Below are 27,463 nucleotides of genomic sequence, written 5' to 3'. Positions count from 1 at the left end.
TTGGATTTTATTATTTTATTTTACTTAGTCACTATGTTTAAATTAGTTTTATTTAAGTTATCATTTTGAAATCATTTTCGTTGGATCAATTTCGAAACCCCGAGTTGAAAGATGGGATCTCATTTCTTTCCCTTCATTTTTTTCCTCTTTTCTTTTTTCCCTTTTCTCTTTTTCTTCTTTCTTTTTCTTTTTTTTCTTTCCCTTCCTCCCCAGTTTTTCCCTCCCGCGCGCAACACCCTCCCTCTCCCCCGTCCGTTTGTGTCGTCCTCCACAAATCCGCCGTACGCCGTCCATTTCCGTCACCGCTCCTTCCATTCTTCTCCCCACCAGCCGGCGACCTCACCCCTCCGTTTCCAGCCCCTCTCGCGCCGCCGTGAGCCTCCACACACGGCTTCAAGCCGCACGACATTTGTGCTCTAGCACCGCCATCACGCCACCATCAGCTATCATATTTTCACCACATCACCGGCGACCCCCCAACTACCTAACCCACCCATCCTTTGCCCCAATCCGCCACCGGTGAAGCCCATCCATCTTCATTTTCGATTTGAGCTTTTTGGACTTCAACTGCCGTCTATGCAGCCACGCATGGCCAACCACCATCACTATTAGCTTTACTAACATCGCTAAGCCATTCCCTAGTAATCTCAAGTCTTCGTTTGTCCCTGTGCAAAAGTTTGGTAGAAATAGATATAAAAGATCGAATATTGGTTTTTATCAGCACATTTGCAATAAAAAAAATTGAAAATAGGGGGAGCATGAGAATGTCGTTTTCATAATTGATAAAAAAAAATGATTTTTTTACAAGTTTGGAATTAAATAATTTCGGTTCTTGAATTTTAAATGAGTGATTTTACACGATGTTGTACTCTAAATTATTAAAAGTAATACATTGTATCGAAGCTTACAATGGAAATATTTTGTGAAGATCTTATTGTCAATATTGTACATGTACAACGACTCACCTCTTTTTTTTATAATTGAATGCGCACAATTTGTCAGATTTTTATAATTACAGTAAATATAAAACATTTGAGATGTAACTTTTACCATGTTTTCTTTATAAATGACAAGTAAATTAATTAATCTTTAGATGTATAGAGTTTTCCTCCACCATAAGAAGATCAGAAGTAAATATGATACTGATAGCTTTGGAGTAGTGGTCGGCCATACGGCTACTAAGGGGAAATTAAAAAAAAAAAAATGTATATTGGCTGGAGGACATCTGCCTTGTTTATAAATGGATGATAGGTTGTTTAAAGTTCTTGAAGGGCGTAGAGCGAAAGATAAAGAGAGCGTAGCAGCTGAAGGAAGTGGCTGATAATATTCCAAAGAGGCTAGCTAGGTGCTCAAGAGCGCGAGAGAGGTGAGGATCATATATGGACCTGCTATATATATATATATATGGAGAGTTATGATCTTCTCGTGCAATTAATTCTCTTTTAGTGCTCGTGTTAAAAAGAATTCGTTTTACTTTCCTTAAATTGAAGGATCAGACATATAATCTAAAGTTTAAAATATCTATTTAGAACACTGTCCCTTGTAATCTTTGTCAGGTCTCGTTCTTTAGTGTACGAGGGAAAGTAAGTTTAAAGCTTTTCTTGAATTGGATTCTTCGTAGTTATTTGGTCCGGAGAATTTGACCTCTGGGCAATGCCCTTCCTTAGGCTTGGCAACTTTGTTCTTCTTTCAGAGACCTATAATTTAGATCTGCAAAATACTTGCATAGGTTTTGTGAAATGAATCATTTCTCTCTTATTTTCTGTTGTTTACTGCATATGCACATTTAGGTAATCATTGGATTTTAAGTAATCACAATATAGATTTCTATTATCTTGGTAATGTTTAGAAGGTGTTGTTAATAGTTCAATCTGTTTTGCTATTTTGAATTCCTTTTTTTGAAGGGAGTGGTTACACTTGCATTGAATTGTGCTTTAGTAATCACTCAGAAATCAATAAATTGCAAGTGTGTATGGTTAAGTGGCAAGTACCTGCTCACTGTCTAGATATTGGTTATTGGGTTCTCTTCAAATGCAAAAACTCCAAAGGTTATTGCCAGGAGAGAAGCACAATTTGCAAAATTCCTGGGCTGTTATGTTGTTGGAAGTGCTGGAAGTAAAGAAAATGTACCTTACTATTTTTACAAAGGTTGTGCATTTTTTTTTATAGTTATCGAATGGAAAAATACCTCGGTGGTTTACATCTCATTTGTCTGTCTCTGTCCCTTCATGAGTACATTGCTTGTAGGTGATATAGTCATTAGAGAAAACCTTCCTGCAGGTGTCTCCTATAATCTACATATATCGGAACCCAATGAAAAGTTGCCACGTGTGCTGTACATGAAGACGCGATAGAGATGCGTCTTACAGGGAATAAGCACTTCTGAAACAAAAATGGTCCCTCTCTCTCTGCTCTCTTGAACGAAAACACTCACTCTCTCTCTTCTCTCTACTCTCTCGCTCTCTCAATCTTGAAAGGCAAAAGCCCCTCTCTCGATGAAAGCACTCCCTCTCTCTATGCTCTCTCGCTCTCTCTGCTTTCTCGCTCGACGGAACTTCACTCTCTCAGAATCCGTGACTTTTCGTTGGGAAAAAAATCTCCTTCCTAAAAACCAAAAGCCTAGTGTAGGTAATCGGATTTAATTAAATCAAAACACCATGTAAAATTTAGAATTCCGCTTTTGTTTTGTGCATTCGTACAGTTCACATAGCAAGCAAATGGATAAGTAATTTGACTCGTTTGAGTGTAAAAAACCTAACCTGAAATTTCTGCAAAAATGAGCAATTAAACAAAGAAAAACCCAAAGAAACCATGAAATTCAACGATGGAGGGAGAGAGAGAGAGTACCTGTTGTAACACCCCGCATTTTAGTGTATTTTTACTAAAGGATTATTTTTATTTATTTAAAAATTTATTCTCTTATTTTAAAATTGGTTGGATTTTTAATGAGTTTATTTCTATGATTTTAATTTGGTGAAAATTATTTTTATGTGCTTTCTTAATATTTATTTATTGTTATGCATTTAAATTGCTTTTATTATTTATTTAATTACTGTGAGATTTAATTATTTCAATTTGACTTTATCATTACGTTTAAATTATTTTATTTAACTTGAGGTTTTGAAATCGTTTCCGTTGGATCATTTTTGTGACCCAAGTTATGAGGATTGGACCTCATTTCTTTTTCCTCTATTTTTCTTTTCCTTTTCTTTTTCTTTTCTTCTTTTCTTTTTTCTCTTTTCTTTTTCTCCTCTCTGATTTCCTTCCCGTGCACGACCCTCTCTCTCTCTCTCTCGTCGTGCATTCATCTCTCCCCCAGCCCGCCGCCATGCGCCGGCGGTGGTCGACACCGCCCGGCTCCTTCGCTCCCCCTGCCGCCGGCGACCAACCCCCATCAATTCCAGCTTCCGCCTGGCTCCTTCGCTCCCCCTGCCGCCGGCGACCAACCCCCATCAATTCCAGCTTCCCTCGAGCCGCCGTGAGCCTCTACGCACGGCTGGAAGCCGCAGCACTCTTTCCGCCGCTGCGCCGCCGTCGCACCACCATTGGCCACCATCTTCACACCACTTCATCCTCGACCTCTTGGCAACCCATTGGACCCAACCCCAGCTCCGATCCGCCACCGGTGAAGCTCCACCATCTACATTTCCGATTTGGGCATTTTGGTCTTCTACCGCCCATTTCGCCGCCACCCACGGCCAACCACCACCACCACTAGCTTCACCGACCTCCCTAGGCCCTACCCTATCAATCTTGGGTCTTCGTTTGCCTCCGTTTGAAAGTTGGTATTTGTGACCCACGGCCACAGTGTATTTTACACTGTGGTGTTGCTCAAACGTCTCCTTTTTCAACTTCGTGATCCTTCGGAAATTGTTATATTGCTCTGTAAGTATTTCTCCAAAGAACTTTTGTAATTTAAATGTATTTTTGCACTAACCCATTTCACTGTATTTTTTTGGCATGCCGGACTGAGTCCGAGGAGTTCGGGGGTCGGATGGATTTGTGATTGGAGTTGTTTGGTTGAATTTGATTGGATTGGTAATTGTTGGTTTGGATATTGTGTTGGTTCATGTGCATTTCATTATTTCATGCATGATCATGTTTGTAAAAGAAAACTGGGTTTTCGTGTATTGCATTCATGTTCATGTGTTTATAAAAACTGGGTTTTCATGTGAGAATGGATTTTTGGTGCGTGTGTATCACGACCCCAAGCCGAGATGGGGCATTAACTCGGTGGAGCTCCTCTGGTTACTCGGGAGCAGAATATACTGAGTAACGTCCCCTGGATTGTCGCCGGGCGACAATGGGATCGAACGAGATGGTCTCGTGCCGACTCCATGGTCCTTCTGCTGGCGGGGACTAGAGGATGTCTGGCCACGTACGCGCTGGGCGCGGAACTGGGCATCGCTCGTTGCGTAGTGTGGGTGCTTGGCCATGTACGCGCTGGGCGCGGAACTGAGCACCGCTACGAAGCCAGGACGTGCGGATGGTCCATAGGGGAGGCCATGGTGCATATGGAAATAATGCATAGTGCATTTGGAATTAATGCACTATTTTCTGGGAAAATAGTGCGAGTTGGATTTTGGGTAAATCATTTTTTGGGAAAATGTTTTACGGGTATTTTGGGCCAAAATGGGATTTTGGCGTGTGTTGGAAAATTATCATTTTCGGGGAAAATGATGTCTTGTGGAAAAATGCATATTTCATCATGTGCATGCATGTTAGTTGCATTTAATGCATTTTATATTACGTTGTTATTTTGGGTTATACTTACCTGCGATACCATTTTGTGGTAACGCAGATTTTGATGCAGATGAGGAGAAGGAGGGCGAGCCTGAGGAGACGGCTCTGCCTGAGGAGTGATCTGGGATCACTCGTTTGTTTATCTGAAACTATTGTAATATATTTTATGGATTACTGTATAACTGCTATTTAAATCTTTACTGATGTTTGATTGTAAATAAATTATGGTACTTAGTTGACTATCCGCTGCGTTATTTTATTTGTACACTGTTGTATGTACACACACTGGCACTTCGTTGGGATGTGTGACCGTGTTGTCACCATCCTGGCGTCTCGATCCCTGTGTATTTATATAAAGGGGATTGGGGGCGCCACACCTGTGATTGTGAGCTTGGGCTTGGAAAAAATATTTAAAAAATAATACTTAGTATTGTTTTTTTATTCTGTGGGGTGGAATCGGTGGATGAGAAGGACAACTATTTTTGGTGGGTCGATGAGCTTGCAGAGGCGAACGCTCATTAGTTAACTAGGAAACTACGAGGAAAATATGCCATTTCATATACGTTATTTGTCCTTTTGTGTCGTTGATCTCGAAATTTCATAAACCCCCCTCCATCTTTCTCTAGACTACATTTAAGGACCTTCTCCTCCGTCGAGCGAGGGATTTTGCCTTTCGATATCGAGAGAGCAGAGAGAGAGATCGATTATGGTGTTCGACTAGGGAAGGAGAGCAATTCAGCTTGAGCGGGAATGGGAGAGAGCAGTGATCCCCTGCTATGCGTGTTACATGGTTTACTAAGAAACACCTACGTGGCAGCTCGTAATTCGTCTCCGATAAATGTCGTTTATAGGTGCCTCCTGCCTGAAGAGGAACTGTGGTCTTTAAGTAGAACACTCGATATGTATGATGTGTTACATTTGAGTGCTGAAAAATATCTTATTTCTTTAAATTATAATTTAGAGTTGGGGCAGTAATATGTCAACGCTTATCAAATTGACTTGTCTTAATAAAATGTTATTTTTTCCCGAACATGGAAATTAAGTAAGAAAAAGAAAAGCAAAGAAAACTAGATTTAATTTATAACTTAGCCAACTAGTGTCTACATATATTGGCTACTACACTTAATTGAAAAACAACTTCCTATATATAGAAAAGGTGTGCACAAAAAGTTAATTAGTTATAGGGCCTGTCGCTATCAAACACTTCATTCGTACTTCTAAACTATCTAATAATTAGTCATTAAAGTAATATTAATTATATATATACACTAAAAAAAATATCATTTATAACAAATTATATGCGATAAAAATAACTAATTGTGATTAAAATATATTTATTTTGATAAAAAAAATTATTTTTATAGAAAATAATTGATCATGACTGTACATTTTTCTTGTAATGATTACAGCTTTAATAGTTAATATCATAGGCCTTACTTGTAGTGTTCAATCTTAATTTCTCAAGACTTGGCATGGTCCGAATTTTTTGCCAATATTATTATTTTCTCTTTTTGTCAGACAAAAACCTCATCTTTTATTTGACTTTAGGACTTCATTATTAACTTGAATTTGAGAACTCCGCCATAAAAGAGAAGAAAAATAAGATAAAAGAAAAAATTAACTCACAAGCCCATCTTCCACTTGAATTTGAGAACTCCTTTGTCAAGTACGTACTGGTCGTAGTCCATCTTCCACGAGTCATGGTGGTCTAAATTTTACGTAGGACCAAAAACTTTGACTACTTGATCTGGTGCTAAATTTTTATTTTATTTTTTGTCGTCAAGACAGTTCTAGATCAACCTAAAATTTGCAACTGTTTAGTCATTTATTCCTGTAATCTTCAAGTTTAGGCAATTTCACATGCAACCCTTGTTTTATTTTGAACAACAACATTGCCAAAAAAAAAAAAACTATTGGGAAAACCAATATTTTCATTCATATACTTGTTGAGAAGTTTGCTTCGGCTCGATTACGTACCTAGTATCTTTGCTTTTCTTGGGCCTTCTTCTATTCAGAATTTTGGTGGGTTTTGTGTTGTTGCTCCTCCTTTCTGGGGTTTTAAGAAAATTCAAAGAACTGTTGGGTCTTTGGCCCAAAAGAAAACAAAATAGTATTAGGCATTCTTCTAATTTTTTGCGAGTTTGATAGTATCCAGTACTATGTTATATTGGATAAGAGAAAGGTAAAAGATAGTCTGCCGCCCCACTCTAGCTTACCGCTCTAGTTGACAGTTTGTATAATTTTTTTTTACTTAATGATTAAGGAAATGATTTTAAGTATATTGGTGTATTTTTTTTATTTTTTAAAAGTATTTAAATGTATTAAAAAAATGTAGGGCTATATAGTAGCCCCACTCTAAGAGTAATGTTACATACAGTTATGAAGTGCACAAGCGTCGTGCAGTCACTTTGAAAAAGAGTGGGATTCACCATTAAAAAATTTATTTTCTTTTCATGTAAGTCCCGTATTTATTCACTTTTTCAAAGTGATTGTGCAGCGCTTGCACACTCATGACTGCAACTATTATTTCTCATTGGATAATGATAGTGATTGCGCGACCCTTTGGCATGAAACTCTATTTTGCTTCTGTTCTCATCTTCACAAGTGTGTAAAACTGTGGCATCTATTATTATGTTGGTATCAGCATCTCTATTTTTTAGTGAACCCACTCTGGAGCAAAGTGACTGTGTGGACCTTTCCTGTGTGCATAGTCGGTGCACCAAGTATAAAAGGGGGAGATTTCATTGATAGCTCTGCTTGATTGGCTGCTAGGGTTTGTACAACCGTGCCACGTGGTTTAAACATGGTCTCTATTATGTTTTGATGCTGCTTAATTTAGTTATACTTATGCCGAATGTCTTTTATCTATATTATTATTGTAAAAAAATGTTTGCCATATTCTTTTTGAGTTTCTATTTTGTTCTGCATTATTTAACTGGCACAAGTTCACACACTAGTACATGTTTGCTACTTTTTGAGTTGGTGGACTCACCCATTTATCTCCACTATTTCTTTTCAGATGACTTTGATGATTGTGATAGTTGTAATAGATTACACGTGATAGGATTTGAAGAGAATATGTACTAATGTCGATTTTAGAGATTATGTATAAATGAATTGATGAGATTTTAGAGAATATGTAGTAATGTCGATGTAACGCCCTGTACCTGGAGGTCTAGGGAGCTACTTCCTAGTACCTATAATCTCATATGCAATGTAAAATGGTGTGAGTTTGTTTCATAATAGAACTTGCAAGTGTTTTGTAAAAATCAACCCAGTTAGTTTTTTGCAAAGTCTAGTATAGGAATACCGTTTACGTGAATTTTTTAACTTCTTTGACTTTTCTCACAAGAGTGTCAAGGGAATATTAATTATCACCAATAAAATAGTAACTAACATGTGTAAATTTCTAATTGAAGATGTACTTCGTAATTAAAACTCGAGATGTTAAAAATCTATATCTCTCTAATGTCTAAAGTTTTCAAAATCCTAAAATATCTTCACTTTAATTCCCACATAATTTCTCCTAACTAAAAGATTAAACCTTAAAATATCTCAACCATCAAGCATCTATTTTCTCGTAGTACTATTATAGAAAATCATCATTAATAATAAGCCTTATTATCAACACTAAAAGGACAGGTTTATTTCTTTTTTTATACATTTATTTAGAAAATAAGTCCCTTGTGTTTCATATGAGAGTTTCAGACTGGCAATTTGGTCTATGTTATAACGGAGGGAGGAACCGAGAGGGGTGGAGGGCTGGGCATGGTGGTTGGCACCAACGTGCGGCGGCTTCTACGAGTAACCTGATGCCTGAGCTGTGTCTGTGTATATCGATGGTGAAGCGTGAAGCGTGGAACGTGCGGCTTACGGTGGTGCAGTGAAAGCCTGTTTGAGACACGGAGGCAACCCACGCGGTGGTCAGCAGCTTCTGTCCCTGGGAGGCGATGGGGATGAAGCTGGTTACATGTGGCGGTTTCTCGAGGTGCAGTGGCTGCTGGGTTATGTGTAGGGGTGCTCCGTTTCGGTGGTAGCAAAACGAGGCCTTTCCGTCGGCTGTTTCCATGGTGGGCTGTTGGCATGGAGGAGCCTGCGGTGGAGGAGAGTGAAGGGTAATAACAACGCGGCTTGCCCAAGGGGGAGGACGTACGACGTGGGACCGGTCTTCCTCTATGGTTGCAGGAACGTGGCTTTCAAAGGCGGGGCTTGTTTGGTGCATGGGTGTTGCTGGTCCTGGATGATTGAGAGGTGGGCGGAGTTTAGTAAAGTAATAGGTGTGGGGCAGTGGTCAATTGGCTCCTGGGGCGTAGAATTTGGCTATGACGTTTGGTGTTTGCCGAGTGAATGGTGGTACTGATGTGGCTTGGGGTATGTTTCTACGGTAGTTGGCTGCACAAGTAAAGGCTGGAGGGATCCAATGTAGCGGCAATAACCCTAGAGCTTGAAGATGGAGGTGCACATACAGTGCATGAGGCTCTATTTATAGAATTTTATACTATGCGGGTCACATGATATGGGTTGGGTTTAGAAATTTTAATGTGAAAAGGATTTTAGAATGGTAAGCTTAGTGGATTTGAATTTGAACATGTTGATGGGCTTAGAGTAAACAGATAAATCGGACCTTATTTAATACACTTTTAAGGCCGAAGGGCCTAATTAAAAAAATCTCCTAACCAATTTCAGAAAAATAATAGCTTGTGGGCTTATCGAAAGTAGCCCATTAAAAGTAATCTAGGATCAATACCTTTAATTCATCTATCATCTCCAATGCTTTCGGGTTGGGTCATTATAGTCCAGTTTACTTTCTTAGGAATGATTTTATAGGTATTTGAATTTGGAAGAGTATTCTATCTAAATTTTATATTATATGGATTTCATGTTAAAAGGGTTCACCCTCAAGGATGGGACATGACACGAGCACTTTTCCTCCCCCTCCCATGTAATTCGATCAATTTGATTGAGGTTTGATATCCCACATCATCTGGCCAATTTGATTGGAGGTCGGATATTATTGTTGTTGATCAACTACAACTTCCATGCTCGAGAGTCAAGCTCCTAGGTAATCTGACCAATTTTATCGGGCTTCGATGCTTATAAAGATCAGGAACGCTTTACATTCTTAAGAGTCGAACTTCTCGTCAGCATTAGATACTTTTGCTTGAGCACTTCTTAAATGTTGTCATTTGCCCAAATAGGAGCACCTTTTGGGGTGAGATCTTTTGCTCTCCCTTTGAGATGAGCCTTAGGGCGTGAGCACTTTTGTTTGGTTAGGTGTGAATAGGTTTTGGTCACCCTCAAGGTCGAGAACTCTTTGGTCAACCATGGGGTCGAGCATTATTTGCTCGCCTTCAAGTGTCAGCTCTCTATGCTCTCCTAGTATGCGACCTTGAGATCGAGCCGAGCTCCACATAATCCAATCATTGTGATCGGGGTTGGATGCATCTCAAGATTGAGTATTTTATACATTCTCAAGAGCCGAGCTCCAACGTGATCCAATCGAGGGTTGGATACTTTTAGAGATCATGATTCGTTTTAGATGCAAGGGAGACAAGCTCCAATGTGATCGGGTTATTCTTTTAGAGATTTGGGTAAGGTTTACATGCTTGAGAGCTGAGCTCCCACATAATCTAACCAATTTGATCAGGGATGGATACTTTTGGAACTCTGGGTAAGGTTTACATGCTCGAAAGCTGAGCTCCAACGTAATCCATCCAATGTGATTGAGGTCGCATAGTTTCAAGATTAGGTATGTTATATATGCTCGGGAGCCGAGCTCCCACATAGTTAGACCAATTTGATCGGGGTCGAATACTTTTTGAGATCAGGGTGGACTTTACAATTATGGGAGCCAAGCTCCAATGTGATTGGGGTACTCTTTACATGTTGGGGAGCCGAGCTCCCACATGATCAAGTTACTCTTTGGTCGTTGTGATGGTCGAACAATTACCTCTCACGGTGTTTTTAAAACATAATTATTTTTTTAATTTTTTCATCAATTGAAACAGTGTATATAGAGAGAACCGGGCATGTGCCTTGCATGGCCCTCCTACTGGTAAAAGAGAAAATGATGTCTCTTGTAATTCCAAAGTCACCTACTAAAGATAGATCGTACTTACCTTGGGTAATCTTCTTTTTTGTTATTTATTTACCATAATATGAGGAAAAACCCGCTACAAATGCTTCAGCATCTTTAATCACCCCACATCCTCCACATATAATTCCAAATTTCCGAAACAATTCCCATCAGTATTAAGTTTGACAGCTCCATTTGTTGGACCACCTTTTCGGAAAATCCAACTTTTTTAATAGATGGAAATCGACTTCTAATTATTATAGGATAATTATATACCTCCATAAATGTAGTGGTTGTGGGAATGGATATATAATAGAAGAGTGCAGCTATTGAGCCATCCGAAACTCATCGCTCAAGTTGACCCTCTTTATGTGACACGTGGTCATACGTGATTTTTAATAAAAACATATTCAAAATAAAAAGACGTCCAAAAATATAAAAGAGAAATATTGGAACCCTAGCTAGGTTCCACCTACCCTTTTGTATTTGTGTTTTTTTTTTTTTCCTTTTTTAATGAATTACGTGGATATCAAGAAAGTCATCTGAATAGTAAACTTTAGATGACCAGGTAGCATCATTCTTAGTTATCCCTTCTAGTTGATTATTCCCATATCAATTCCATATATGCTAGCTAATACTTTATCTTCTATTCCAAAAGAAGAGTACATGTATAAATATTTTGAATAGCCTCAAGCCGAACAAGACAAAAACAAGACTTTAAAAGACTTTGAATTTATTTCAGCCACATTTTATTCGTAAGGTTAATAAAAAAAAAATCAGTGCAATTAATAGGTTTAGAAAGATATGCAAATGAAATCTCCTTACTACACGTCATATGCTCACATATGGCCTTTATTTCTTCATGTCATGATCTCAATGACCACTACTTTCTTATTCATGTCGTTCTCAATGACAACAGCTGTTTTCATTCGTCCAACTTGAAGATATAAATATCTGAGCACGCAATTTGTTCGTTTCTATCTCTCCCTCTGTTTTTTTTTTTCCCCTTCCTTTATTGGTAATTGAGAAATTGTACTATTGAATGAAAACAATCCTAACTAAGATTTACAAAATTTTTAATGAGTTTTATGTCTGTGAACCTTGAGTAATTTATGACAACATTTTCCTAGTCTGATGTCTCCAGGAGTGTGAATGTTGAGTACTTCCAAACCCAAGAAGTCTAGTTTATACAGCTCCTTCCATAACCACTACACCACCCTTGCAGTTAAAATAATTAAGTATTTGGAAACATAGAGAAAAGAACCTGTTCCATATGCGGCAACTAGCATCGAGTTCTTACAAATTTACATGCTATATTGATATTTCATAATTGAAACATGTTAGATCTACAAAGAGATCTTGTAAAAGCAAACTTACATGGTAATGTGGTTTGAGGATCTCTATGTAGACCAATCTTACATAATTGAGTAAATTTACTTTAGTAAGATGTTTACATAGGTCAAGTGTTGCGTTTATGGATCTGGTTTGTGACTTGAGAAAACGCCAGCCAGAGACTTCACTTGACAGTTCCACGATGGGTCGATCAAGCTAAGCTTAGACAGAGATTTTGCTTGAGTTTTGTGTGGCAAGTAGCTTGCATGAAACCTAGGCAGAGAGTTCGTTTGGGTCTTGCTCGACAGGCAGCTTGAGTGAACATCGGACAGAGAGTTTGCTTAAGAATCGATCGATGCTCTGCTCAAGCGAATAACCCAAAATTAATTTTTCTAGGGTTTCCACTGCTAGCCTTCATATATATATGTGTGTGTGTGTGTGTGTGTGTGTGTGTGTGTATTATATTTGTTTTGAGTAACAATCTTTAGGTAGAATTGAATGGCAGAAATAGAAAGGAAAAGAGAGAGGTAGCTCTTGTGTGTGAGAGAGAAAAAGTGAGGCAAAGATATTGTATTGTTGCACGGTGTTCCCACTTTCTTTTTAATAAAATCCCTTATATCTCTATGGATGTAGGTATGTTGCCGAACTGCGATAATTTTGTGTCGTGTAATTGTCTATTTTCTTGTTGTCATTTACTTGTCTATTACATTGTTGCTAAGAACCTGGGATGTTAAACTAGTATCTAGAGCCCATGTCGAGTCTAAGGGAGAACGATGTGTGTGTGTGTGTGTATTATATTTGTTTTGAGTAACAATCTTTAGGTAGAATTGAATGGCAGAAGGCCAATGTTAGGGAGCTCGATTTGGGCTCCCTTTTTTTTAGCATTTGATTTTTTTTCACATCATTTTTTTAATACTTTTAAATATTTTTAAAAAAATAAAAAAAATTCACTATAATATTAAACAATATTTTCTTAATCACTAATTAAAAAACTAAAAATAAAATAAAATGCCCAAACGGGCAAAAAAAAAAGGAGCCCAAATCGGCTCCCTTGCATTTTTCATGGTAGAAATAGGAAGGAAAAGAGAGAGGCAACCCTTGTGTGTGTGAGAGAGAAAAAGTGAGGCAGAGATATTGTATTGTTGCATGGTGTTTCCACTTTCTTTTTAATAAAATATCCTATATCTCTGTTGACATAGGCACGTTGCCGAACTGCGATAATTTTGTGTCGTGTGATTGTCTATTTTCTTGTTGTCATTTACTTGTCTATTGCATTGTTGCTAAGAACTTGGGATGTTAAACTAGGATCTAGAGTCCATGTTGGGTCTAAGGGAGAACGATTGTGAAACCCAAAATTTTTCTTTTTGGGCTTTATGTATTTTAGTTATTTCTTTTTTCTATTCTTTGGTTAAAACTGAGGCCCAAGTAGGTAGGATAGTGGGTTCAATGGGGGGCCTAACCCGTGTGGGATTCTATGAGCTAAAACAAAAAGAAAACTAGGCCCCTTGTTGCAAATGGCACCATTTTTGGACTTTAAGGGTGAAAATCCTAGGACCTCTTCATTTCACCCCAGCACTGTAGGCCCCTCTCCTCTTGTCTCATATTTTCTTCTTTTTTTCTTCCTCCCTCCTGCAACTTGTGAGCCCTCGCTGCCCATGTCGTTTTTGCGCCATCGCCACACTTCATTCGAGCTTTGGCCACCACCCTCACCTGCCACCACCTCCCTTCCACCAATCCGCATCTCCCATTCTGCCAACATGTGTGCCTCTCAAGCAGATGTTTGGAGAATGTAGTCGAAAGCGTAGTAAAGGCAAAGGCTCAAGTGGATCGGATGCGTCATTTAGCACCGTAGCTCAATGTATAATGTTTTTGGATGACATCACCCCGCAATTGCCTGCACAACAATATTCTTGCGTAGCTAGGATTTTTATGGATCCTAATGTGGAGGAGGTGTTCTTGCTCATGCCCCCGAACCGCAGAGTTGATTGGAATTAGGGGTTGGAGTGACGTAGCGTATGTCGATGCTACATTAATTTAGTTTATCAAACTTTGTATTTATTGTGGATGTTACTTTTTTTATTGACTAAGTCACATAATTTGCATAATTTGCTAAAGGTTCATTGATTGAGTTTATGAAAGTTGTTTTTTTTTAAATGATTTTCATAATTTGCTACTTTTTATATTAGATTTGTCCCTATATTATTTACTGGCATATTTTAGATAAGTCATATACCACATGATTTAGATGCTTTTTGGATGTTCACTTACATCCTATACACGCTTATTATAAATTATTCGTTCAGTTGGCGAAGTGTTATTGGGGGTTTTTTTTTTTTTTTTCGGATACCGCAAAATAGACAAAGGAAGTGAGTTGGATGATGAGCCCCAGGTAAAGTCCAACAATGCGACCAAAGGTGTATTGAGTAGTAACCAGTATCCAACGTGGGATGAATACCAGGATTGGAGGAGGTGTGATCCCTCAATGTGGGATCACATAGCCTTTCTTATGGCCACCACAGAAGAGGAGGAATCTATGGAGCTTGTTGTTGAGCGAATGTCGTAGAATAACATCAGCTTACACAAACGAGACTATATAGTCCCAATCCTCAATGGACATCAAAATAATTGTTATAACATGTTCCGAAATGAAAGTATATGCATTCCAAACATTATGCAACACGTTATGCTCGGATGCCATTCTGGAATTGACAAAAGAGGTTTCCGTGGAGGAAACCATTGCAATGTTTGCATACACAGTCGAACATAGGCAAGATCAACGAATCACCGGCGGCCGATTTCAACATTCGAGTGAAATTGTTAATCAGCATGTCTACGTAGTGATGCGGCTATGTCGCCTTACTCCTTAGGTGATTGCACCTACACATGTTGTTGGGGTGGAGCCTTATATTGAAGGCAATCCCATGCATTATCCATGGTTCGTGATAATGTGCTCGTAGCTTGTGATTTCGATATGAAATTTATGTTCAGGAAGCTCGGTACACTGAATTTTCAACTTGAAAATTCGAGGTTGTTAAAAAGTGTAATTTTCTCAAAAAAATGATATTGATAGCTTTGGAGTGGTCGGCCCTACGGCCACTAAGGGGAAATCTGCCTAGTTATGTATCTTCGCTCTTGAGCACCTCATCATGATATTCCAAAGAGGTGCTCAACAGCGAGAGGAGAGGATCATAGACCTGCAGCTATATACGGAGTGTTATCTTCTTATGCAATTAATTATCTCTTTTAGTGCTCAGAAAAATAATCCGTCTTACTATTCTGAAAATGAAGGAGACAGATAATCTAAACTTTAAAATATCTATTTAGAACAGTACTTTCCCTTGTAATCTTTGCCAAGTTCCGTTCTCTGTGTTTGATGAATGACAAGTGATCCTATGATATGCATGTTTATGTAGTTCGTCTGCAGCTACGACTGTGCCTGTTTTTCATTGTTTCTCTCTTCTACCATCTCGAACTGTCATGCATCCTAAGTTTAAACATGTTAGTTTAAAAAAGCATTCTTGGAAAGCGGATGAGCAGCTTTGTTGCCTTCTCTTCTAACATGTGAAACTGATTAAGCCTTAAAAATGCCAAGAATCAGTTGAACTTTTTGAAGCTTGGTCAGGAAAAGAGATTTTTAGTCATTGATAAAGATTTTATCGTTATTCCAGATTTATATGTTTGGTTGATCATATTTCAATTTATTTCAATTCATTATTATAATTTTTTAAATTTTAATATAAAATATAATAAATAATTTAATTTTTTTAAATCATAAAATAATAATAATATTAAAAAATAATATTTTATTATTTCAACTCAATTCAATTTAATATCTAAACGTAATTATATAATATTAGCTAATGACCATGTACATTATCTATATAATTTCCTAGTTGAACTCTTACGATTTCGATAAAATTCTAGAAATCTTAACAACCATAGTGCTAAAGGGAGACTTACAAAAACAAAAGAAAAAATAAAAAAAAAATCCTATACGAGCAATTGAGCTCTTAAATTATTGTTGTACGTGAAATCTTTTGCTTTCCCAGTCAGAAATTCACGTGATGGAATTCATTTTTGTGGCCACTTTTATCTTTGGATAAGATATCTTTGTCTGATCAATTGCTTGACTTCTGCTTTTTTTCTTTGCTACTTTTGCAGACCTCCTCATGTGTTTCCTTTTCCCTGTTTTCGTCTTTTTTTACTCTCTTTTGCTGGCACACACTTCGATCGTACTCTAAATTATTAATACTGATACATTATTTTGAAAGTATAAAAAAAAAAAAAAAATATCTTGCTTAGATTATTTGGCAATGAACTCACATTTTTTAATTGATCTTAATGCGGGTTCAAATTCGATAGGAAAATTCAAAATAGAAAAGTAATAATATTAATATATAAATTGATACGTAAACATCACCAAAGTCAATTCGATATGAGTACTCTCTACATATGTCCGTTTTTCATGATTATAGGCTATTTTTTTAGTTTATTTTGCAGACCCGTCGGGTCGAAATAATTTGCGTTTTCAACACGTATTTTCATTTTCTATTATTTTTTTGTCCTTTTCCCGCGTGGTTTCCAATTAGAAACGTCAAGGAGCCCCGGCTTTACTTGTTGACGGATTCATCTTTAAGGGCATTGGTAATAGCGAGTCTAAACTTTAGTTAGAATTTTAAATTTTAGCTATAGTATTAATTTTTGATTAAGTGAATTCATATTGATTTAGTCATCTTAAAATTAAAATAATAATATAATATTATATATTTTAATAATATTTTATAATTTTTTTTTTATATTTTACAAATACACTTCATATATTAATTAATAATTTACATTTTATTTAAAATTATTATTTCCCAACTATTTGTTTCCTTAATCTAATATTAACATTTCATACTAATATTAACCAAGGTATTTAACCACATCCATTAAAATACTATAATACTAATATACAAACCGATGCATGGCTGAACCACCTATATTACTATATAATATCACTTCTAATAAAATTGCAAGTGTAATCAAATCTCACAATGAATCATACAAATATGGACACCAAAATTGTGTGAGAGAGAGATAGAGACCTAAGCATAAAGAACAAATCAGAAACTCTATTCTCATTCATGAAAAGGAAAAAGAAAATACAAATGTTATCTTCTACCTAGCACTCGACTATATTGTCCACTACACTTAAAATCAAACCCATTAAAAATACTAAGAATGACACTAACAGAAATTTATTTACAAGCAACAAGCCAAAATAGAGTGGTCCTTTGGTAAGGAATGATCTCTATTGCATTGTGCATTCCCTGGTGGCTGTTGTGCATCACTTGGCGGCTGCACCTTCATGTCAGGATCGTTGAGAGCCTCAACCTGCACAGTGAGCATGATCATCATGCTTCAATATATATGGAGGGTTAACAAGAACAATAGAAAAATGCTTGTTAACAAGGCCTAGTTGTTAAACCTTTGAAAGAACTTTCTTAATCAAGACAACAAGCTCAAATGAGGAGTTGGTAGATAAATATCTAATAGAATGAGAAGGTAGTTATGGATTAGTACAGTGGCCGTGGAGGATTAGGGAGGGATATAGAGTATATTTCAGAGTGGAAGCAATACCATGTCTTTGATTTTTTTAAATGGGTAATAGATAATTTATTGAAGGTGCGGCCACTGTACACAGGTGGCAAATCTACAAGCAATAAGCTAAAGTTATCATATGCCACTGTCCAAACATAGAGAGACGAGCATAATGGAATCATTCACCACACAGCTAGGCGACAAAGATTACTACTTTCCCTTTCAGCTCCATCCTTCCCAAGGGCATAACCCAAACTATCCCAAGACATTTGAAAATTCTAACTAAAGTGCTCTGGCAATGAATTAATTAGAAATATGAAAACGACAATGCCATAACAGTGGTTTAAAGCTATCAAGAATCAATGGAATCAATTTGCTTTACCTTGCTCATCCTCGGGGGGCTTTAGCCTAAAGGAATCCATTGTCTCAGAGTCTATAATGCAGTGGGAACATCGACTAGTAACCAAATGACGCAAAAAATCATGTAGGCAATCATGTTTTCTAACTTGTTAAACTGATGAGAATCGATGAAAGTTGGATCACTATTTTTGAACATTTTCACTGAAAGGGGATGGCAAAATCAGACTCAAAATCAGTACTCTGAGATGAGGGCTGTTCCCACTCTGTAACTCTGACTCAAAACACATACCCTATTTCTTGAAGACATCTTTTCTTGTGAAGCATTTGTTGGCAGCTTGGGTGCAGTTATATATACATAGCAGGCCTAAAAGCTTATCTCGAGAACACTAAAATGGTTTTGACTGGGTCTGGAACAGTGGGTTAACTGGCCAATTACTTCAAGCTTGGTGATCAATGGGTTTCCCAATGATTTAACTACCCAATACAAGTTACAATGGTAGCAAATAATGGAAATGCAAATACATCTATCCTTTCTTTCTTTAGTTTTTATTGGGATCAATAAGGATAGGCTGGAAGGATCCAAAGGCAACCCCACTTCCATAGTTCCATTATTAGCAGGGAAGAACAGGCTCATCCAGCCTCTAATAAAGTTGATATTTTCCACAAACAAAACCAGGAGCAAGAAAAAAGGAAAGGAAAAACATAAAATAGCTTACATAAAGAGAGAAAAAGGAGGTTTGGGGGTTTGTTCTTTTTCTTCTTTCCTTGCAACCTCTGTTAAGCATCTTTGCTCACTTCTCTCTCTCTCTCTCTCTCTCTCTCTCTCAAAATATTTTACTGGATTTTTTTGGTTTGGTTTGGTTTTCTACTATCATTTCCTCCTCTGCTTCAGCAATAACTTATTGTTTTGGTGAGTTTTCATGGTTTTTCCTCTCTTGCATTGATTTGTTGTTTTAGCCGACAAAAGTTAGGTGTTTTTCTTATTAATTTCCCTTCCTGGGTTTCTCTTTTTTCCTCTAGAATTTGGTTTTCTGGAAATTCACTGCTGATCCTTTCTGGGTCGTATGATCATATCCTCTAGCTCGAATATAAATTTCTTTACCAATTTTTTGAGCTTCAAATTTCTAAATTTCGTTTCCCAGACTTTCACTAGTACTCTAGATTTCATTACTTTCTACAGTTTGTTTCCCGGTCACAAACATTAAACTTTTGCCGATTTCTCTGCAATTTTCGTTCTTTATTTACCTAGGATTCTAATTTCATGGGACTCTGTCATGGGAAACCCATTGACCACCCAGCCATTGATATCAAGCATGATTTAAGACCCCATCACAACCAAACATGATGCAGACTAGATCAAGCCAAAACCAAAACTAAACAATAAAATTACAAATCGAAAAAATATAAGAGAATAGGAGTTGCTTACCTTTTGTGAAGCACAATAGAACCCTAATAGAGGCATGACCAGTTGATTAAAATCGATTCTCTCTTGCAAATCGACGGCTCCTTCTTCTAGTACCAGATTCCCAACTTTGACAAGCCTGGAGTAATGAAAACAACAAGAGAACTGGAAAAAAATGAAAAAAATGGAGAGAAGGGAAGAGAGGGAGTGTCGGGCCAAAGAGATAACAGATGAAAGAAAGAAGGGAAGAGAGAAACGGGGAGAAAAAAATGAAGTGGGTGTTCGTCGAGGGAGAAAAGGAGAGAAAGCGAAGAGATAATGAATGCACGAGAAAAATAAGATGTTTCGGATGTGATTTTAGAATAAAATAATAATTTGATGATGAATAGTACCTTGTCATGTTTGAAGAAAAAGATAGAGTTACTGTAGCTGAAAGTTTAAACTTTATATTTTATCAAATCCAATGCAGCGGGCTCAAACACCATAAAGTTCATAATTTAGCTTCTTAAGAGTTTTAGCAAGAATGCGGATGCTCTAACGTACGTACCCAGCTCTTATAACAAGAACACAGTGAAAGAAGGGCACTTTCCAGCTACCAGCTACACATGACATGACACGTGCAAACACAAAAATTTAAATTTCTAGAGACCATTTTTTATAAGATGACTAGTACTAATGAATTAAAATTAGGTAAATTCTTAGATTGCGTTTAAATATTGAATTGAATTGAATTAAGTTAAGATTATAAAATATTATTAAAATATTATTTTTTAATATTATTATTATTTTAAAATTAAAAAAAATTAAATTATTTATTATATTTTATATTAAAATTTAAAAAAATTATAATAATAAATTGAGATAAATTAAGATTATAACGAAACCTAATTTAGATTTAACAATTCAAACTAAAATTAATTAAATCGCTTCGTTTTTTTTAATTTTTATAATTAGAGGACATAATACGTCACATGATTGATAATTTATGACATAAAATTTAAAATATTAAATAATTTAACGTGCCGAAAAAAGTATTTTTTTTTTCATTTGAAAAAATCTATAGTTGGTACCGATCTCTTGGTGGATCTACGTTAAAAAAAAAAATTGGTCAGGAAGGCAGATTAGCTTCGTTTGAGTTATTAATTTATCTCAACTCATTTTAATTCATCATTATAATTTTTTTAAATTTTAATATAAAATATAATAAACAATTTAACTTTTTTAAATTTTAAAATAATATTAATATTAATATTAAAAAAATAATATTCTAACAATATTTTATCATCTTAACTCTACTCAATTCAAATCAACTCAATTTAACATCTAAACACAGCAGATTTCATCGTTTTTCCAGCTGGATACGTGGTTGCTGCAAAATCGATCGATGGAAATGACCTCATGTTCTGCTGTCGTAGCCTTGTGACTCGAGCACTTGAATTCAAACTCGTATTTCTTGCGTTTTTCCATCCCAAAGAAGAAAATAAAATTCCACGGTTCAAAATTATGAGAGGCGGGGTTGAGGTAGTATACTAAAAGAATAAATAGGTTTGTGTTGAAAAAAAGCTAGAGTTTTTTAACTTTTATTTTGGGCACATGAGAAACAAGTAAAGTTTTCTTCTATATAATAAATCCTCCTACCTTCCTTCAACTAATTTTATTGATTTATGTATTTTTATTAATGCTTCTTATCATCTACCTTAGGTCCTTTTCATCTGCATGTTCATGAGGCCAGACTGACAAAAGTCTCTGTATCACCTTGGTTTACAAAAGAACGATAAGTTATTTCGGAAGCACGGAACAGAATACAAAGAGGTCAGCCATGGCTTTGCAGGGAAAACTTTTGCAACAACAACTAGTGCTGCTACTGCTAATTAGTATTGGTGCCCAGCTAGTTTTAGCAACATCGACTCAACCGGCCACTAATTCGAGCTGCAACCGCAGATGCGGATCTTTTCATATCCCCTACCCGTTTGGTACAGGCGAGGGCTGCTACCTTGATCCATCTTTTCTCATCATCTGTAACCACTCTTTGAAGCCCCCAAAACCATTTCTGGGCGTTGATAATATAGATGTCCTCAACATCGCCCTTGAACATGGTGAACTTCGAGTCTCAAACTTGGTAGTCCGTAGTTGCGACAACTGGCCAGTGTATGATAATCTGCCTAGTTACCGCCGCTTCTCTGCCTTGCTCAACTTGTTGAGTTTTCGCATCTCACATACGAAGAACAGTATCTTTGCTGTCGGTTGTAACCATTTTGCCTACATAACAGACTCGAAGGGACATGTAAATGAATATAAGTACATTGCTGGATGCATATCGTTCTGTGACAACGGTACCCGTAATTTGGTTAACGGCTCTTGCTCCGGCCTTGGTTGTTGCCATTCTGATATCCCGAAAGGAGAAGCAAATTATAATTTGACTCTTATAAGCCTTTATAGTGGACTCACCAGTCTCACCCAATCATGTGGTTTAGGTTTTATAGGGGAAACACAGGCATACAAATTTTCCACCATAGATTTTGAAAATTTAAACACCTGGGCGAGTTCTAAAGTCCCTGCACGGTCTGTACCCCTGGTGCTTGATTGGGCAATTGGAAATAAGATGTGCAAAGATGCTCAGAAAATGACAAGCTATTTATGCAACGCAACGTATAGTAATTGTTTCAACTCCGGCAACCGTCTTGGGTATCTTTGCAAGTGCTCCCCAGGTTATAAAGGGAACCCATACCTTCCCGATGGACAAGATGATAGTTGCCAAGGTAACTAAGTATTAATGGTGTTCATTCATTTTACTTTATAAGCCTTTTCTTTTTCTTAATTTCAGCTCATTTTGGATGAGCAAATTAATCTTTGTTAAATGAGCAAATTAATGGTACTCGTGTTTCAGATATTGACGAGTGCAGAGATCGTTCGAGTCGCTGCAGTGATACTGCAAAATGTACCAACACTAACGGGAGCTACACATGTGCTTGTCCCAAGGGATATGAAGGCGATGGGAGGAAGCCGCCTGGAAGAGGCTGTAGTCGAAAACCCGGTCAATCCAAGATCATCATTATTGCCCTGGGTATGTATAATATATACAGGAATGGTGGTAATACAGTACTACTCATCTCTTTTATTTTCTTTGTTCTTGTTAATTTACTAATTACTACATACATGCATGATGGATTTGGTTTCCCAATTACCTCACTCACTTCCCATGCAATAATTATAATTTGGTCTAAAATGAACCATTTTGATTAATGCAAATGTCTTTTAAGATAAGAAAATTAATGTTTTAAGATGGGTAAGTTAATTTGTAACCTTAGCTTTAGTATAAAACGCTGTTGAAATCCGCTAATGGAAGATCTTTGCTTCTCCAACAGTCACTAGCTACATCTAGGCTTTAAATCTTTTTTCTTTTTAAGCATGATCACTAGCTAAGTTAAATCTCGACACTCAACTATACTCCTAATTGTAGGATATTTCGATATATTACATATTGAAATCTCAACTTCATTGAAGTCTATGTTAGTGACTGAAGGAGAAATTGAGACACATTCTATGTGGTCAAAATGCATGCTTGAACATTGACAGGTGTCTGCTTGATAAGCCTTTTGATCTTGGTTGTGGGAAGTTTACGGGTATATTCGGTAATGCAAAGAAGGAAGCTCATAGAACTGAAACAGAAGTTCTTCCAACAAAATGGTGGCCTAATCTTACGACAGCAACTCTTGAGTCACAAAGAATCTGTTGAGCCAACCAAAATCTTTAGTGCAGAAGAGCTTGAAAAGGCCACTAACAACTATGATAAAAGTAGAGTCCTTGGTCATGGAGGCTTTGGAACTGTTTACAAAGGAGTTTTATCAGATGACAAAGTGGTGGCCATTAAGAAGTCCAATGTTGTTGATGAGAGCCAGATTGAGCAATTTATAAATGAAGTGCTTGTGCTATCTAAAACTAACCATGAGAATGTGGTTAAGTTAATAGGTTGTTGCCTTGAGACCGAAGTACCCTTGCTAGTATATGAATTCATCACAAACGGGACACTTTTTGACCATATTCATGATAAAAACCTATCATCCTTGCTCTCATGGGAAAAACGTTTGATGATAGCATCAGAAATTGCAGGAGCCCTAGCATACATACATTTTGAGACTTCTATGTCAATTATACATAGAGATGTGAAAACTACAAATATACTTCTGGATGATAAACACACAGCAAAAGTGGCTGACTTTGGAGCTTCAAGACTGGTTCCTCTTGACCACACACAATTAACAACCGTGGTGTTGGGAACTTTGGGGTACCTGGACCCAGAATACTTCCATACTAGCCAATTAACTGAAAAAAGTGATGTTTATAGCTTTGGTGTTGTCATTGCAGAGCTACTAACAGGTGAGAAGGCAGTTTCCGTGTTTAGGCCTGAAAGTGAGAGAAATTTAGCAACGTATTTTGAAATTGCAGTGAAAGAGGATCGCTTACTTGAAATTATTGATGATCGCATTCTCAAAGAAGGCAATATTGAGGAAATAACCGAAGTTGCTAATATAGCAAAAAATTGTTTAAAGGTAAGAGGGGAGGATAGACCAAGTATGAAGCAAATAACAAAGGAGTTGGAGGGATTGAGACTTTCAGAAAAACACTCGTTGAAAAGGCCGGTTGATTCCAACACACAACAGACTAAGCACTTGCCCAATGCACCTACACGGCCTTTGGCAATTGATTTTGACATCGGCAGCTCTTCTATCAGTACTATTGTTGGGGATGATAGCATGAAAAATCAAGTACTGAAACCAACAGATAATGATGTTAGATAATTTGTTCATTCTAATCAAAGGTTAGCATAGCCTATCTCTCGTTGACATTCATCATGATCACTACTCATCGCTAGCCATCCACACTCATCACTACTCTTTTTGGCTCTAAACCCCCTTCCTTCCTCCAATCTCTTCCCACGGCCCCCAAGGTCTCTCTCTCTCTCTCTCTCTCTATAGATTCTTCTCATGCTTTCTAGCTAGCTTCACCATCTTTTCTTGTCTCTCTGACCTCCAAATCTTGAACAATAACTTTCCGGAAGTTCATCTTTTGGGATTTCTGCTCAATGAAAGGAAATTCGGTCTCCTGGTATGCATGTTTTAGGATTGAAAGAATGTGATCATCATAGCAGCTTTATCATTTTCATGTACGACGTGGTTGCAGAGTGCTGTCATGATATGTATATATATTTCATATTCTCTTCTGAGTGATTTCAATGTAACGTGTTCTATCTATCATGTGAGATATTCAGTACTATTGACCATTAAAGCTTTTGCTTTTGTGAGTATTTTGTGAAATGAACTATTAGCCTTTTCACACTTTACAATTAAAGCTTTTAGCTAAATCCAGTATCGGTTCTAATAGACTTCACAAATTACGTCGAGACATGCACTTTCTGATAATATTCATCATCAATAACATATATGCACAAACTAAATACTTTATATTAATTGGAATGCGTTCTAAAAGTACGTGTGTTCACGCTAAAATTAAGGTTCGAACTTGAAATGATAAAGTATTATTAAAATATTATTTTTTAATATTGTTATTATTTTAAAATTTAAAAAATAAAATTATTTATTATATTTTATATTAAAATTTAAAAAAATTATAATAATAAATTTAAATAAATTTAAAAATCGAACGAGGCCTTATCCTTATCCTTGTGGCCCATCATGAGAAAAGCATCTTTGCTGGCCGAAGACTTCTTTTCATGTATAGTCCCTTTCCCTTTCTACTTTAATAATTAATTTATGACCGAAATGGAAAGAAAACAGAATGCTTCGATTATTGCTCCATCGTGGAGTCTTCTATTCCCACTAATAATTTTGTCTTCGGATAAGATGTTTTAATTAATGTATTATTTATTCCGAGTTTATACTTTAGACTTCTTTAATGAAATTTTTTATTATGGTTTTGGAGTCAATTGACCAAGAAAAGGCAAGATAAAAGTTACGTTTGAATTTTGAAGTATTTGAGAAACCTATATATTGTGAAGGGCTAAAAAATTCCAAAGGTTAGGTACGTAGGATCATAGATTATGGCCTAGCTACTGTGAATGAAGTCATCTAATTCCTCTCTGCAATTTCCGACGTAAGGTTAGGTACGTAGGATCATAGATTTTAGTGCAATTTTTTATTTCAGTTATTGATTATGGAAATCTTATGCTTTTTCAAAGTTATAAACATGATTTCCGACGTTATTCCTACTTTTGCCTTTGGCCAAGGGATTATCTTTTGACGGATCATTCACTTTCTTGTTAGGAAAACGATCCTCTCTCCGTTGGGATTAGGTTACTGTTGAAATTTTTGATTTTTTTTTTATTTAGTGATTTAGTAAGTATTTTTTAATGATATTGTGAATTATTTTTTTTAATATTTTGAAGTGTTAAAAAATGCATGTAAAAAAAAAAAAATCAATTGCACTAGCGGCAGCTCCCAGTAGTGGTTGTAGAGCCACTAGGGCTGAACAAAAAGCCTGAGTACTCGACCGGGTCGATTGTTCCGACCCGTTTGCACAAAATTCGAAGCAATTTTGGGTCGGGTAATCGTGTGGGCAGAACGGGTCGGGTCGGAATAGCTAATTTCGAGTCGGGTGAACAGTCCTAAGAGCCACATCCTTATTTTTATGCTAGCTAGCCTTTTTCACAATCCTTGAGTCTCGGAATTCTTTTTAAGCATTTTTTGTTCTTAGTTTCATTGTTTCAAATTAACGTAATTATGTAAATAACATAATTAACATACTGAGTTTGTAAAAATATAAACCAAACTAAAGTTATTAATGGTCTCGATCATTTTGTACGTGAAGAAGGTAAATCGATTCCTTACATGCATAGCTTCCCTTATTTATCTTAGCATCCCCGCATGTCTTGTTTCCAACTGCCTAATCAATCACCAAGGGTACAATCTCTTTATTCTTTACACTTTGAAAATCAAGGTAGGACAATTTGTATGCTTTTTCATCAAGTGTAAAATTGTAACCATTTTCATCTATGCTCTCGGACAGAAGCTGTCACTCAAGCTCCAAACATTTAATGAAACTCCAGGATAGAAGCCTGGCAACAACCAATATCAGAGAAAGAAACGTTGATGGCATCGTTGGCATTGTTGGCATTGATGTTACAGAAAGCTAAGCATCCAGTTAAGAAGTATTTTTCGTGTTTAGTATAACCTCCAATATATACATAAATGCCGCTGCAAACAGCTGTGATCTTGTTTTCCCTTTCTAAGATACAAAAATTTGGTCGCTTTAATAAGGTAGAAATCTGGGTGTAGTTGATAGTTACAAAGACCTAGGATGCTGTTGAAATGCATCTTGAGTAGGGAGTAAAGCCCATCCCGTTTCAGCCAAAGACCCTTAAGAGAGGTCCAGCCCACCCCTCCCAAAAAGACATCATTTTGGGCCCCTGGACCCCTTAAAAATCCCTCCTCCCTTTATCTTTCTTTCCCTCCTCTCTCTCCTTCTCTGTGCGCTATCTCCCCTTCTTTCTCATGAGCCCCTCTGCACCTCCCAAGGCTGGCAGCCTCTCAACCCCCTGTACGCTGCTCTAACCACCAATCGCACACACCCACACGTATGTCGAACATTAGCTACTCATCTGCCTCCTGGCTGCCGTCCACCACCACCAACCATAGTCAAGGACTCTGTTGTCTGTGATGGGCTTCTCAGCCTATAAATAGGCTGAGACCCCTCCCACTCCGACCATCTCCCTTATCCCTTCCTTAGGCTGTCACTCCTCTCTCTCTCTCTCTCTCTCCCCTTCCCTCATTCTTTGTTTTTCTCTAGATTAGGGTTCTACTGCAACAATCCGCCACACTCCTGCACACACACACCACCGTAGATCCTCACCTTTCAACTCATGCAACGACCACCACCCATTCACTCTCTCTTTTCCTCTCTTGGAAAGCTTGGCCCTTTTTTGGTCTGAAATCCATAGTCACCGTCGTCGT

The 27,463-nt window shown here is 37.1% G+C and overlaps 1 protein-coding gene across 3 annotated transcripts; it reads left to right on the top strand.

Annotated features, from left to right (window-relative positions):
* Nucleotides 1-1,239: 1,239 nt before the first annotated feature.
* On the top strand, nucleotides 1,240-24,837 carry LOC121243647 (wall-associated receptor kinase 2-like). Of its 3 annotated transcripts, none has more exons than XM_041141771.1 (5): nucleotides 1,244-1,366; nucleotides 20,851-20,915; nucleotides 21,198-22,255; nucleotides 22,384-22,560; nucleotides 23,073-24,837. In XM_041141771.1, exons 3-5 carry the CDS (start codon nucleotides 21,316-21,318, stop codon nucleotides 24,293-24,295), a joined length of 2,340 nt encoding a protein of 779 aa, XP_040997705.1. In that variant the 5' UTR covers nucleotides 1,244-1,366; nucleotides 20,851-20,915; nucleotides 21,198-21,315; the 3' UTR covers nucleotides 24,296-24,837. The 3 variants fall into 3 exon arrangements, with proteins under 3 accessions (XP_040997703.1, XP_040997705.1, XP_040997704.1); XM_041141770.1 differs by having other exon boundaries at nucleotides 20,851-21,017; XM_041141769.1 differs by lacking the exon at nucleotides 20,851-20,915 and having other exon boundaries at nucleotides 1,240-1,366.
* Nucleotides 24,838-27,463: the final 2,626 nt, after the last annotated feature.

Source organism: Juglans microcarpa x Juglans regia, chromosome 8D (genome assembly GCF_004785595.1).
Source record: "Juglans microcarpa x Juglans regia isolate MS1-56 chromosome 8D, Jm3101_v1.0, whole genome shotgun sequence".
In the NCBI taxonomy this organism is placed as follows: domain Eukaryota; kingdom Viridiplantae; phylum Streptophyta; class Magnoliopsida; order Fagales; family Juglandaceae; genus Juglans; species Juglans microcarpa x Juglans regia.
The sequence above is the reverse complement of the archived record's forward strand: the minus strand, read 5'-3'. Positions and strand labels throughout refer to the sequence as shown.

What these genes read in the sequence shown, in the direction of transcription:
- LOC121243647 (XM_041141769.1), top strand. Translation starts at nt 21,316, where the DNA reads ATGGCTTTGCAGGGAAAACTTTTGCAACAACAACTAGTGCTGCTACTG. An exon ending in ACAAGATGATAGTTGCCAAG is followed by an intron (nt 22,256 to 22,383) that starts GTAACTAAGTAT and finishes CTCGTGTTTCAG; the next exon opens with ATATTGACGAGTGCAGAGAT. An exon ending in GATCATCATTATTGCCCTGG is followed by an intron (nt 22,561 to 23,072) that starts GTATGTATAATA and finishes GAACATTGACAG; the next exon opens with GTGTCTGCTTGATAAGCCTT.